Genomic DNA, 12,342 nt, shown 5'->3' with positions numbered 1-12,342 from the left:
CCAAATTGTCTCGACTAATTAACTTGCATTCCTTTTGCCAATCTGTTCTCTGCCTCAAATAAAAGAACAGATCCACATATGGCACTTCAAACCATTTACCCTCTCTCCTACAAAATAACATTAACTGTAATATAGTATTATAACTTAAAGTTCCATTTGTTGGCCACTTTTCCTGCTCTTCCAAAACATACAAAGGCCACCAATGATTACAATATTCAATCATTTGACTTTTACGTAAATCATCATGTAATTCACTCCAATGTGCCAATAAACATCCCAATGGTGATGTTTTCGGTATCTTTTCATCAGTGGTTATATCTCCCATACTCTTACACTTAAATAATTTGGCTAATGCCATTATACTTATATATCAAATACCAAATATCAAAGTTCCAAATATTAATAACCAAATATCAAATGCCAAATATCAAATATCGAGTATCAAATACCAAATACCAAACAAATGCAAATGACAATTGTCCCAAATACACAAATGTCCAACCCAGCAATAGCTTTCGCTTATGACTTACGGGCAGACGCCTAGGCTTCTACACAAACGGGTACCCTCTGAGCCCCAACCCTGCGAAGCTTTCACCGCGCCTTACGGGCAGGCTATCCAAACAAATTCCAAAGAAGAAGTGCCTTACCCTTTCTCCAGGGAACGTTGCGAGGAGCTTTGTGAGTCGAGAGCGATGGTTCCCCCCAAGAATCCCTCAGTGCCGGCTGGAGTTCGATCACCACTCGATCTCGTCCAGTCTCACTCGCAAGGTCCCATCTGGGTCGCCAAAACTGTTGCCGAAATCCGGAATAAAACTCCTTAACAGCAATGAGAAGTTAAGAAGCAGGCACTCCTTTATTGCAGCGCTGGGCACACGGGGGATCGCTCCACCTATCGTGCACCTGTCTGGTTTAACTATACAGTTAAATACACACCTGTTATACATATTCACTAGATTTCCAAACAAAATGTTAATTCCTTTTCAATGATTGGTCTTTTAATCATACCACCTTATTAATATTCTTATGTTAAAACAATCATTGGTCAATTTCACTTAACTCTACGAGATGGGAAGGGTAAGGGGGTTTCCAAGCAGCAAACTGGTGTCCATGACGGTTTCCTTAGTTTTTGAAACAAAACATAGAAAGACCAGTATCTTCCTGGTGAGGTTTCTATGGTTTGCTTATTTCAAACTTAACAATACTAAGGTTCCTATAGTCACACATAACACAGTTCCTAAAGTTTCTAAGTTCCTATGACTACATTTCAAACTTAACACTCCCATACCTATGCTTCACAATTTTCTACTTCTTAATCAAACCAAACTCTTATATATATATAATTGGATTTTAATTTCTTTATCAGAATATTTTCAACAGGAGCAGCTGGGTGGGAGTGGGGTGGTGGGTGCCCAAAAGGAGGGCTCGTCCGGGAGTTGAACCCGGGACCTCTCGCACCCTAAGCGAGAATCATACCCCTAGACCAACGAGCCAGGGTGTGCAGCTGGGACCCAGCCCCGATCCTGTCCCCCACGGCCCCGGGCACCGCACACACCAACCGGTGCCCAGTGCAGGTGGGGGCTGCCCTGGGGCACTGCCCTCTCCCTCCGCTCTGTTCTTGGGCCATCGGCTCCCCCAGCCCCCTGGGGACATGGCACAGGGCGATGACGGGGAGCCTCTTGGCATCTTGGGAACATGCCACTTCCTGACCTACCCCAGGGCAGCAAAGCCTGGAAAACCTTGCAGGGGTCCTGTACCCCTCCTGCCCTGTGCACGCCTGGGTCCCCCTGCCCCAAAGAGTCCCTGCTGCCCCTTTTCCTGGGAAGTGGGAATTCTTCAGGGTGGCCGGTGCATCCCTGCACACACCCTCAGCCCCGCTCTGCTCCCCAGGGCCCGGTGGCAGGGCCTGTCGCCAAAAAGCAGCTCCTGGTGCCGCGGGGTCCCTGGGCAGCAGTGCCCCCCCCAGCACCCTGTTGCCCGGCACAGGGTGGGGGTGCCCGGGCAGCTGCGCACCCCGGCTCGTTGGTCTAGGGGTATGATTCTCGCTTTGGGTGAGAGCGGTCCCGGGTTCAACTCCCGGACGAGCCCTCCTTTTGGGCACCCACCGCCTGTGGGGACAGGGCTCAGATGGGGGGACGCTGCCCGGCACAGGGGGGTCAGGCGGCCTCCCCAGCTCAGCCATATCCCCTCTGCTGGGATGGTCCCGCCAGTGCCAGGAGCGAGGTGCTGCCCGCTCTTTGCCCTGTGGGCAAAGAGACACGGCTGAGCCATGGCCTGGGCTCGTCCCCTCCTCGGTTGGGAAAGGGCTGTCAGGGCAGAGCGGGGCCCTGCTGCCACCACATCCCGCTGGGCAGCTCTGCCCAGGGTCAGAGACAGATAGCAGGGAAAGGAAACGGCCACCGGGATTCCAGGGAGCAAGGATGAGAAACCCTGGTGCAAGAGGGAGATCAGCTTTGGGGATGTCCCATGCAGCAAGAACTGGTATGTTTCCTACTGGCAGTTTTCAGGAAGGAAAAGCTGGAGATGCTGGGGGTTGAACCCAGGGCCTCTTACATGCGAAGCAAGCGCTCTCCCGCTGAGCTACATCCCCCTGCCAAGGGATGCCTGGGCAGGCTGTACTGTCCCCGGCACTGCAGCGGCAGCATCCAAGCTGCTAAAACCAGTGCCAGCTGAAAGAGAAACCCTATGGCCACAGCACGGGGTGCCGTTTGCAGGCAGGTGGGGGATACACTGGGCTGACCCTTCTTTACCAGGTCTGCAGAGAGCAGCAGGGATGCAGTCCCCAAAGGAGGGGTTGTCCCAAAAGGAGGGGTCGTCCCAAAAGGAGGGGTCGTCCAGGAGTTGAACCTGGGACCTCTCGCACCCAAAGCAAGAATCATACCCCTAGACCAACGAGCCGGGGTGCTGCACCCCTTTTGCAGCCCCAGCCCCTCTGCCCCCCACATTTTGGGGTTAGGGATGCAGCTGAGGCTGTGGTTTTCCCCCAGCACAACTGCAGCCTATGGGTGCTGGGAATCAGCTACAGGCCAGCCATGCCTGCAGGCAGCCCCAGGGCTTTTCTAGGGGACCTGGGGGGCCCTGGCAGCCCCACAACTGGCAGGGAGGGAGTCTGGGGAGGCAAAAGGACATGGAGATGCTGGGGGTTGAACCCAGGGCCTCTTACATGCAAAGCAAGCGCTCTCCCGCTGAGCTACATCCCCTCTGCACCAGCAGCACCTCGCTGCTGGCTATTGGGGTTCAATCCTGCCCAAAGGGACATGCCCAGCCAGGTCACGACACTGACCTCGCTGTGTAATGTACCACTGCCCTAATCCGTGCCCTGCTTATGTCACAGCCCCATGTGCCACGAGGGAAGGTGGGTGCCCAAAAGGAGGGCTCGTCCGGGAGTTGAACCCGGGACCTCTCGCACCCGAAGCGAGAATCATACCCCTAGACCAACGAGCCGGGGCAGCACTGCTTATCCTCCCCTTGGCCCCTCTGCTCCACCCACCCGTGGTGCTGGGCACAGGGTGATGGCTTCTGGGTGTCCCCATCTTCCACCACCACCCTTCAGAGACCTATTTCACATGGTCCCAGTGCTAATGATCTCCCTCTCCCCTGCCCCACGAGTGCTGGGGTGGCTCCCTGACAAGGGACAGGAGCTGTGAGTGCCGGGTTACCGGCAAATTCCCCCGGCCATTCTTTTTTCCCATCTCGCAGGTGCTGCCAACTCTGCATGGGGGTCAGCAGGGTGCTGGTGCTGGTACTCCCATGGGTGCCATGTGGGGCAGGCCTGGGAGGGCAGCTCCTGGGCAGGACAGGGCGATTTTTTCTGGACACAATCCCCAAGGGTAGAGCTGCCTGTAGCTGTGCCAGGGTGGGAAGCCAAGCGGCTGTGGGAGCCCCAGCTGGTGGGGACTTCCCTCCATGCAGGACAGCCACAGGGGGAACAGGGCAAAGAGCTGATTCTCAGACAGCCCGCCCGCAACAAGCCTCCAATGATAATTATGTCACATTGCAGGCTGTGCCAGAGCAAGGGATCCCTCCTTGGGGTACGTCCAAACCCTGTGAGCTGACCCAGGGGAACCGGGAGGAAGGATTAGCGATAGGCAGCGCAGGCAAGCCTCGGGCCTCTCCCCTGCCCTGCAAATCACAGAGGTATGGGGCGGAGCGGGCAGGGGGAGCACTGCACCCCATGATGTCCAGGTCACATAACTCCCCACAGCTTCCTGGCTCCTTTCAGCCCCACACATCGAGTGCTAACAACAGCGATAACCAGATTGCCCTTCTCTTTGGGAAACATGCAGACACCTAATTCTCAGCAAATGTGAATTAGCAGTCCTTCAATATTTAATTGAACAGTTCTTGAGTTTGAAACTCAAATCCCCGAGTATTTCACTCTCAGGACCTTGTAAACCGTTGGGATTTAGGATCCGCTTTCATTGCGCTCATCCCTGTCTCTCCCCAGGGGCTGCCCTCCCCGAGGGGAGAAGCTCAGAGGAGAAGGGGGTGTAGGACAGCTGGGAGTGATGTCTGGCAATGATTTGGGCTCAGGGTGAGGCACGGTGCTGGTGGAGCCAACAGGGCTACGGGCTCGCTGGGGTGCAAGCCCTGTGAGCCCCACTCCCACGGGTAGCACCAGAAGGGCCAGACCAGGATGCCAGCACCTTTTGATTTGTATGCTTCTTCCCCCCGTGACTCACATGTGTGGGTGGCCTGTTATTTTCCTGCTTTATGGGATTTCCAGCCCTGGGGAAGAACCGGAGCCCTTGTTCGAGCCATCGCCTGTCTGGCACCCCAGACTGGCGCAGGGTCTTTGCGTGGCAGGGAGGGCACCCCGGGAAACCACAGCGAGCCTATGCCCTGCAGTCAGTCCGTGGGTGCCTGGGGTGGGATGTTGTCTTGGTGGTGTCCTCTCCTCCCTCTTATCCCAGCCGTGCAACCACTTTCTCTCCCCTTCCTGAAGTGTAAGAGCAGCTGTTCTCTCTGCTTTGGTGGGAAAATGAGTTGCAAGGCTTTGGTCAGCGAGGAAGAAGATTTTTACTGGCAAACAAGTCCCATCTCACTCTGCCATGCCTGCAGGCTCCCAGCTCCAGGAGCTCTGTCTCTCCACCTGGCTGGCTCCAGGACACGTGTCCCCAGGCGCTCTGGCCAGGAGTCCTTGCTCCAGTGAGGACAATGAGGGATGCTGCCCGTTGAGGCCAGTTCACCCTCCTGGCATTGTCCTCAGCTTGGTGCATGGGTGCTGGGGTAGGATAGGCCTTTTGCAACCCAGCGAAGGTACAGGCGGTGGATCTGTCTCTTCATCCTGTCCCACTGCTGTGAGTCACCAGGATTTTTGTCTTCTCATCTGGATGTGCAGAGAAGCCACAGATAGATGTGCTGGGATTGTGTAGACCCAGCAATCATCCAGCCACCACCAATCCCTCCACCCTATCACCAGCCCCATGCCGCTGGGGGCTTCCACTCCTGATGGTCCCACTCGCTTGCTACTCACACCAGTCTTCCCTTTTCCATGACAACTCTCTACGCTTCTCCAGTTGTTTCAACTCAAACCATGACTTCATCCCTCCTGCCCACCTCTTCCATCTCCAGGGGGGGCAAAGTACCCACCACCGTATGAAATGCTCACTGGCTGCTTCTGTTGGCTTCCCCAAGCAGGCAAATGCAGAGAAACCTGTTGTCCCCATGGTTACATGCACCCCAAAGAGGAGATCGTCACCCCCATGGTTATGACCTTGCAATGGGGAGCTACCATCATCACCTTCCCAGGCCCTGTTGAGCTGGAGTACCCTACCGTGATTCGTGCACTGTAATTTCTGCTGGTGGTGAAGTTGACTTCACCAAAGCAAAGGATAGAAGAAACAAAATGAAGGGAAACAGGGGTCTCCAGGAAGCAATGACTGCTGTGGGAGGAGGGTGCTGAGTGACAGCAGGGAGAAGCTTTCCTCCAAGGACATGACCAGGTGAGGGAAGATGGGAGGTGAGCAGAAGACATGAAACACAACAGATGCAGGCATGGCCAAAGTGATGCTTTTGGGCTAAGCTCAGGGCTTTTCTGAGAAACACTTCTGCTGCTGCTGTTGAAAGCCATAAGTAGGCAATGCTGGGACCAAACCCCAGGACCCAGCTATTTCCCTCCATGTGCTTCCTTCCACCCGCTAAGCATTATTTTTCATCTCAGCCCTGTTTCTCACCAGGGCCTTTGGCTGCACTGTCTTTGCAGGAACCTGTATTTTAGGGCCTGATCAGCAGGTCTGTGGGGTCCTGCCCTGGGCAAGCGCTGGCTGGGGGGTATACGTGGTGGAGTGAATTCAGGACGGCTCTTGAGCTGGGAGCCAAGACGGCACAGCTCCCAGCCGGGAGTCACGGTACCCGTGGGAGACAGGGTGCCAGGTCCCTTAGGACAGGGAGCCCTGCAGGGCACCGAGGTCCTCAGTTCCCCGACTCTGTCTGCACTAAGGCATCACAATTTTCAAGTCAAATCAAGGACCTGCGTGGATTTTAGTCTCCTTTGAGACACTGGATCTTCAGAAAAAAAAATCTGTATAACCTCACCAGTGGAGTCATTCAGCAAAAAGCCACATAAAAATGTCATTATTCTTTCCCCCTGCTCCACCCTGAACTGTCCTATGCAGAAGACTGGTGGAAAACAGTTGCATAAGCCCCAGATGACTGCAGATTTCTAATGAAGCTTTTGCTGGAAATCCAATGCTTTTCCTCATTGCAGTGTTCAGGAGAATATTGCATCCAATCTCCACAGACAATTTCTGGAGCTGGGATAAAAATATCTGAGCAGTACTTGGAAGAGGGATGTGAAACCACACCTGTCTTCTCCTGGCGCTCTGACTGCTGAGCAATTGCCACATAAGTTTTCTCCAAATTAGGAGCACCTCTGTGAAGATCTCCTGAGCAATAAAACCAGTTGAGCTTGGTCAAATGCTTTTGAAGACCAACATGCTTTCAAGCTCAGCATAATCCCTCATTATAAACACTCATAAGCTTTATGCAAATTGTCACGCTACCAAAATGCTTAAGGTATGAAAGATTTAAACAGTACCCATGGAGGACTTAGTCGCACTCTTATTCCTCCTTCCATTGGCTGGAAAGGTTCTGCTTGATGATACATGGCATCTTAAAAAGAGACTTTACTCAATGCCTGGCATCTTTTTCCAGAGACACCTGCACCCCCTTCCTGTAAAACAATTATTGTCCAGTTCTCTTATGTGTTCAACTAAAATCTTGGGTCCTAGTCTTTGGGAAGATCTCAGCATGGAGCTCACTGTGCTGTGGCTGGGGCCAAGGAGGGGATTATCCTTGTCCTCCTCTAACTGACCAGCTCACAGGCACAGCACTTGCAAGTCTCTCCACTCAGCAGCAGAGCAAAGCTCCCTGCACAGCTCCTGTCCAGCTTTTGCTCTTGCCTCTGTGTCTGGAGCACATGGGAAATTAGAAATTTTTCTTCACGTCCTTATTATTATTTTTACATATCTTTCCTGATGGCATTACCACAGGTCTGAGTGTCCATCACGGTTGGTGTCTATCAGAAATGTTAGGATGCCTCTCCCCATGACACCTCTGATCAATCAGTGTTCAGTCACAGGTCTCAGCAAATTTGGGCTCCCAAATGTCTGTGTGTCCAGAGGAAACCTGGGTAACCCTGCACCGTGTTTCACATCGCAGGCACCCCTCCTTCTCTGACAGGGCCAGGGATGCTACTGTGGCATGGGCTGCTGGACAAGGTGCACCCATGTCCAGGGTGGGATGCCATTCCCTGAGCCGTCATACTGAGCTAGCAGGGGGACAGGGGTATATTCAGCTCATGTTATTCATAGGGCTCACTCGAGGCAAATGTCATGCCTGTACATATGCATGTCTATGCGTGCATGCAGCAGCACAGAACAAAACATTTCTGCTGCTTCGTTAAGAGATACAGCCAGATGCAGACACATCACATGCCTCACTGGCACCTGGGCTATCTATGTTTGAGTCAGTATGTACTTATTTGTATAAGGCCCCTCTTGCCACATGCTGTTGTAAAGAGTAAGAATAAAGAGCCTAATGCTTGAGGTCTTGTTTTGCCCTGGTATATCTTAGGAATTTTTTACTCTTCATCATCACCCATAAAACATTAGGTGAGTTGGGCATCAGATGACCATCCAAAGGAGCATCTCCCAAGAAGCCTGCTTCTGCCTTTTTTCCCTGACCCCATATCCATCCTCCTTATCTCACCCAAAAAATTGCTGCAAAATGCAGGGTAAATGCCATTTTGAAATGTCAAACCTTCATGTTCCCACCTCCTCGAGGGAACAGGCAACAAGTCTGCTCCTGTGGGAAGTCCTCCTTAAGCAGGTCCTTGCTATGGGGCAGCAGGAGAGGTTTCCAGGCTGAGAAAGTTGCCTTCAGGCTGGTCACAGCAAACCACACACTTATGTCAGCACAGTGCGGAGCTGAGGAGCAGAAACTCCCATTTCAGACAAAAAAGAAACCTCCCCCCCAGCAACAAATTGCCTCCAAAGCAGGTTACCCCTCCAGACCAGAGGCACAAGGAACACCAAAAGACTCAGGCTATGATGTAGCATGACTTTAATGAGAAGGAGAAGGAAAATAAACCAGTTCAGAGTATGAGAAGTGCATTTCCAGTGCTCGGTAAAGAAATGGATAAACCCCACTCCGGGACAAGCCAATCCCTACAAGGTGTTCCTCTGCCCCACCGCCCCGTGACTATCATCTTCCGTCTACAGCCTGCTATAAGCATTTTTGCCCAGCCAGTAGTAAATACTGTGTAGCACTGCAGGGTGTGAGACCTACATGGAAATATAAAGTAAGGCTTAGCGAGAGAAAGCTATACAGAGGCACGGTCTCCAGTGACAAGCTCGCATGGCTCTCCTCCTCCTGGGGGGGCTGCGGGTGCCCCCGACAGCTGGGAAACCCACGGGCATTTCCTTAGTCCTCTTCCCCAGTCTTGGTCCTGTGCTTCATTCGTCCTTCCCGACACGGCCGCTCTGCTGGCATCGGCGGGAGGAGGTGACGGCCGGGGACACCCCTACAGCCCGCTGCCCAGGCACAGCATTCCCGCCCTCCCCAGCCCCCTGGGACTGCCGGAGGCCACGGGGACCCCACAGCACCGGAGGTAGCTCCCGACTGCCGCCGACGCCGTGGACCCCACTGTCGTGTTTTGCGGGTAGGAGCTGAGGATGGGCCCGGGCAGGGTGACCACGACAGTGGGGGGCTGGATGACGGCGGTGGAGTCCCCGCAGCGACGGAAGCAGGGCTGGCTGCAGCTGGTGGCCAGCGGCTGGGGACTGCAGGAAGAGGGCAGGCACAGGTCGTAGCAGGACATCGCTCGGCGAGGACGTACACCTGAAAGCCAGAGCCAGGGTGTAAATGCAAGGCAGAGGCTGGTCCATCCCTGCTGAGCCCTCATTCAGCAGCTCCCATAATAAGAGGTGCAGGAGAACTAGCTAGAGGGTGAGCTTGGATGGTTTAGAAAGCCCAAAGGAAGGCTTTCCAAATGGGCAGGAGCCAGCTTCCCCCTTCCCTCGCCCCACAACCCACTTGGGAGAAGCGAGGAATTTGGTTTGAGCTGCACGTCTGGGGAAGCTGGAGGCACCAGATGCTGCGAGCACTGAGAGCAGACACACTCCTGCACGCTGCCTGCCTTCAAGCTGACAGCAAGCCTTCAGCAAGCGAAATGCTCACTGAGATGCATCTAGTTGTAGCAAAACCCACTTAAATCAATACAACATTAGTGAGCTGGACTTAATGCAAGCCGAGCTATTCCATCCCAAAACATAAGGGACCTCTGATGCCCTTCCATAAACGGGGACACATCAATCCCTGCAACCTGGGCATGTGATATTCTTTTTTTTCTTCAGCAAGGAAATCCATGCAGGCTGCACCTGGCTATGTGGTTACGGACCCTGCAAGCCCTGCATCCCGCAACCCCCTGAACTCCTCATTCTGGAGCAGAAATAAACCCTTCCGCGACACCCTCCAGAGGTGGGAGGGAGGCAGGTAACAAACCTTGAACTCTTGCGGAGGACCGGGCACAAGGCATCGGTGAAAGCAACAGCTCAGTGGGGAGGAGACGGAGCCTGTCTCGACTTACCCAGACGGAGGTGGTGGCGGCAGCTGGGAGTAGGTTGTGGGGCAGGGCACTGCACGGGGTTTTATACAGTGCCCCAGCCCCCGGGGGGGAGCAGGTGCATACCTTCCGCCTGAAACTCTCCAACAACCAGCAGTTTTCTCCTGGAAAGCTCCCCCGGCTGATTAAACAGTTCCCTCTTTCATCTGTCATGTTTTGCTTCCATTTAATACTGAGTAAGATTGAAATGATTCGGGCTACAGGCATTAATTACCTTGCTTCCTAAGGCCAAAGTACATTTTAGGTCTTATGCCACCAGGCAGGAGAGTGTTTCAGCAGAATTTAGGGCAGGCGCATCCCTGGCGCATCGCTCCCCATCTTCCTCCGAGCACAACCAATTCTGGTCCCCAGTCCACCTGAGGTGAGCTCAGGGATGTAGGCTGAACACAAGAAACATGCATTTGTAGGTAAACCCTGCGACAGCGGTCTCATCAACAGCAGGAAAACTGGGGGGGGCGGCAGGGGTGAGGGTGCTGGGGGACCATGCACAGCTGGGAGAAAAATGCTGGAGGACATTTCTCCTGCCTCAGCTGCCCAGGTACTACAGACGAAGACTTGAGCCAGCCTGGCATAAGCAAAGCATTACGCTTTTGGATCCACTTAGAGGATTTTGCCTTTTTTTTGTTATTATTCCTCATGTCTGGGATATGAATTCTGGTTGGAAGGCACATCACATTTTACAAGCAAAGTAATCATGGGCTCTGGAGTCCACCCCTGAAGGTGACGCACGCCAAAACTGACTGATTTTGTGCAGTGAGCTGATTTCCAAGGCCAAGAACTTTTCCATCCCGCTCTTTGGATATGCTAACAGCGGTGAGCCAGAAGTTCACAGCTAGGCTTCCTTGTGATGGAGTGACATCATCAAGACATTTTTAATTACAGGCTGTGGCATGGCACCGGATTGCTCTGCTGAAAGCCTGTTAGCTGCTAAACAGCCAGGGAGTCGCAAAAGTCCCTACCTGCACTTAAACGTGAATCACCTGCATGTTGGGGAGATGGTCCCAAGCAGGGGAATGAGCCATCAGGCTCTAGGGGCAAGGAAAGTTTGAAGAAGGCTTTTCATTTCATGCCAGCAGAGCCCAGATGAAGCCACAAACATCTTCTGCCCCAGAATAAACCATGGCAGTACGAGGGCACATGTACTATGCATGTGTGGAGCCAGGGGTTGTCAGCATTGCTGTTAAAGACATGCCTTATAGGGTTTTGGGAGTCATTTTAGTTCCTAGGGTGACTTGGTCTTGCAGAGCCATGGTTGATAGCACTGAATCGTCCCTAGTGACTCCTCCCTGCCCAGCCTGCCAGGACAAAAAAGCCTTTCAGAGGTGCTGGGATCAAGCCCAGCTATTTTTAACATCATTCGGGAAGTGGAAAGAGGAAATCAGCTTTTCCGAGGTGCAGTGGAGGACACGTGCTTCAAACAGAAGCAACCTTGCAGCCTGCTGGAGTAAGGCAGGAGGTTGTGCTTTCATCACAAGCTCCTAAATGGCAATTTGGTGAGCAGGAAAAGATAAGGCTTTATTTTAAGCTTTACCTTGCTGCTTTTTGCACCAGTCTTGAATAACAAAATGATGCCACAGGTGCACCTTGGACCCACAGCCTAAGAATTAAACCCTTCTTTTGCCAATCAGGGTTTCTTCCCCTTCACTAATCATCTTCCATCTCCTTTTTTTTTTTTGTGCCTCTCTGCACTCCTGTGATCCCAGGGAAGACAGCCCTTCCTGGGGGAACTCCCTTCCAGGCTTCCACACACAGGCTAGGATCTTCTGATTTGCAACCTCACTGTGTGTTTCAGTGTTGCAACCCAGTTTAAGTACTTGAGGTTCTGCTCACATTGGACCATCGTGTCCCAGAATATCATCCACAGATGCAGCAATGCTTGAAATAAATGCACAGGGGCATTTAGAAAGGGTATGTTGCTGAATGTGAGCAGATCTGTGTACTGAAAAAAGTCCTTTGCCTGGAGAAGGGGACAGGGGAAACAAAAGGCACGTGTCAGAAGTTAAAATAATCAGATTTGTGTAATGAATGAGATTAAAACAAAGGAAAACCATAGGGGAAAGAGCTCTTCCTGGAAATGCAAGTATTTAGGAGAAAGGCAAGGACTGGTTTTTCCAACCCCTATTCACTTCAGGGAATGAGCATTTTCTGCTTGAGACATGACTTTCTCTGGAGGAATGACAAAAATGAGAAAATTTCACCAAACCAAACACGTCAGATGA

At 52.7% G+C, this 12,342-nt stretch overlaps 1 protein-coding gene and 4 non-coding genes across 5 annotated transcripts; all 5 read right to left on the bottom strand.

Annotated features, from left to right (window-relative positions):
- Positions 1-1,418: 1,418 nt before the first annotated feature.
- TRNAP-AGG (transfer RNA proline (anticodon AGG)) lies at positions 1,419-1,490 on the bottom strand. The gene has a single exon. It is a non-coding gene; the product is annotated as a tRNA-Pro (tRNA).
- A 1,025-nt stretch (positions 1,491-2,515) lies between these two features.
- TRNAA-CGC (transfer RNA alanine (anticodon CGC)) lies at positions 2,516-2,587 on the bottom strand. The gene has a single exon. It is a non-coding gene; the product is annotated as a tRNA-Ala (tRNA).
- A 538-nt stretch (positions 2,588-3,125) lies between these two features.
- TRNAA-UGC (transfer RNA alanine (anticodon UGC)) lies at positions 3,126-3,197 on the bottom strand. Its single transcript has one exon. It is a non-coding gene; the product is annotated as a tRNA-Ala (tRNA).
- A 172-nt stretch (positions 3,198-3,369) lies between these two features.
- TRNAP-CGG (transfer RNA proline (anticodon CGG)) lies at positions 3,370-3,441 on the bottom strand. The gene has a single exon. It is a non-coding gene; the product is annotated as a tRNA-Pro (tRNA).
- Positions 3,442-8,557: 5,116 nt separating this feature from the next.
- LOC128144231 (feather beta keratin-like) lies at positions 8,558-10,144 on the bottom strand. The gene is made up of 2 exons (XM_052792727.1): positions 10,003-10,144; positions 8,558-9,339 (listed from the first exon to the last, which is right to left on the bottom strand). The coding sequence occupies exons 1-2, from the start codon at positions 10,034-10,036 to the stop codon at positions 9,023-9,025; spliced, it is 351 nt and encodes a 116-aa protein (XP_052648687.1). The 5' UTR covers positions 10,037-10,144; the 3' UTR covers positions 8,558-9,022.
- Between the last annotated feature and the right edge of the window lie 2,198 nt (positions 10,145-12,342).

The sequence above is a fragment of the Harpia harpyja genome, chromosome 7, assembly GCF_026419915.1.
Source record: "Harpia harpyja isolate bHarHar1 chromosome 7, bHarHar1 primary haplotype, whole genome shotgun sequence".
In the NCBI taxonomy this organism is placed as follows: Eukaryota; Metazoa; Chordata; class Aves; order Accipitriformes; family Accipitridae; genus Harpia; species Harpia harpyja.
Note: the sequence above shows the minus strand (reverse complement) of the source record. Positions and strands in the feature narration are given on the sequence as shown.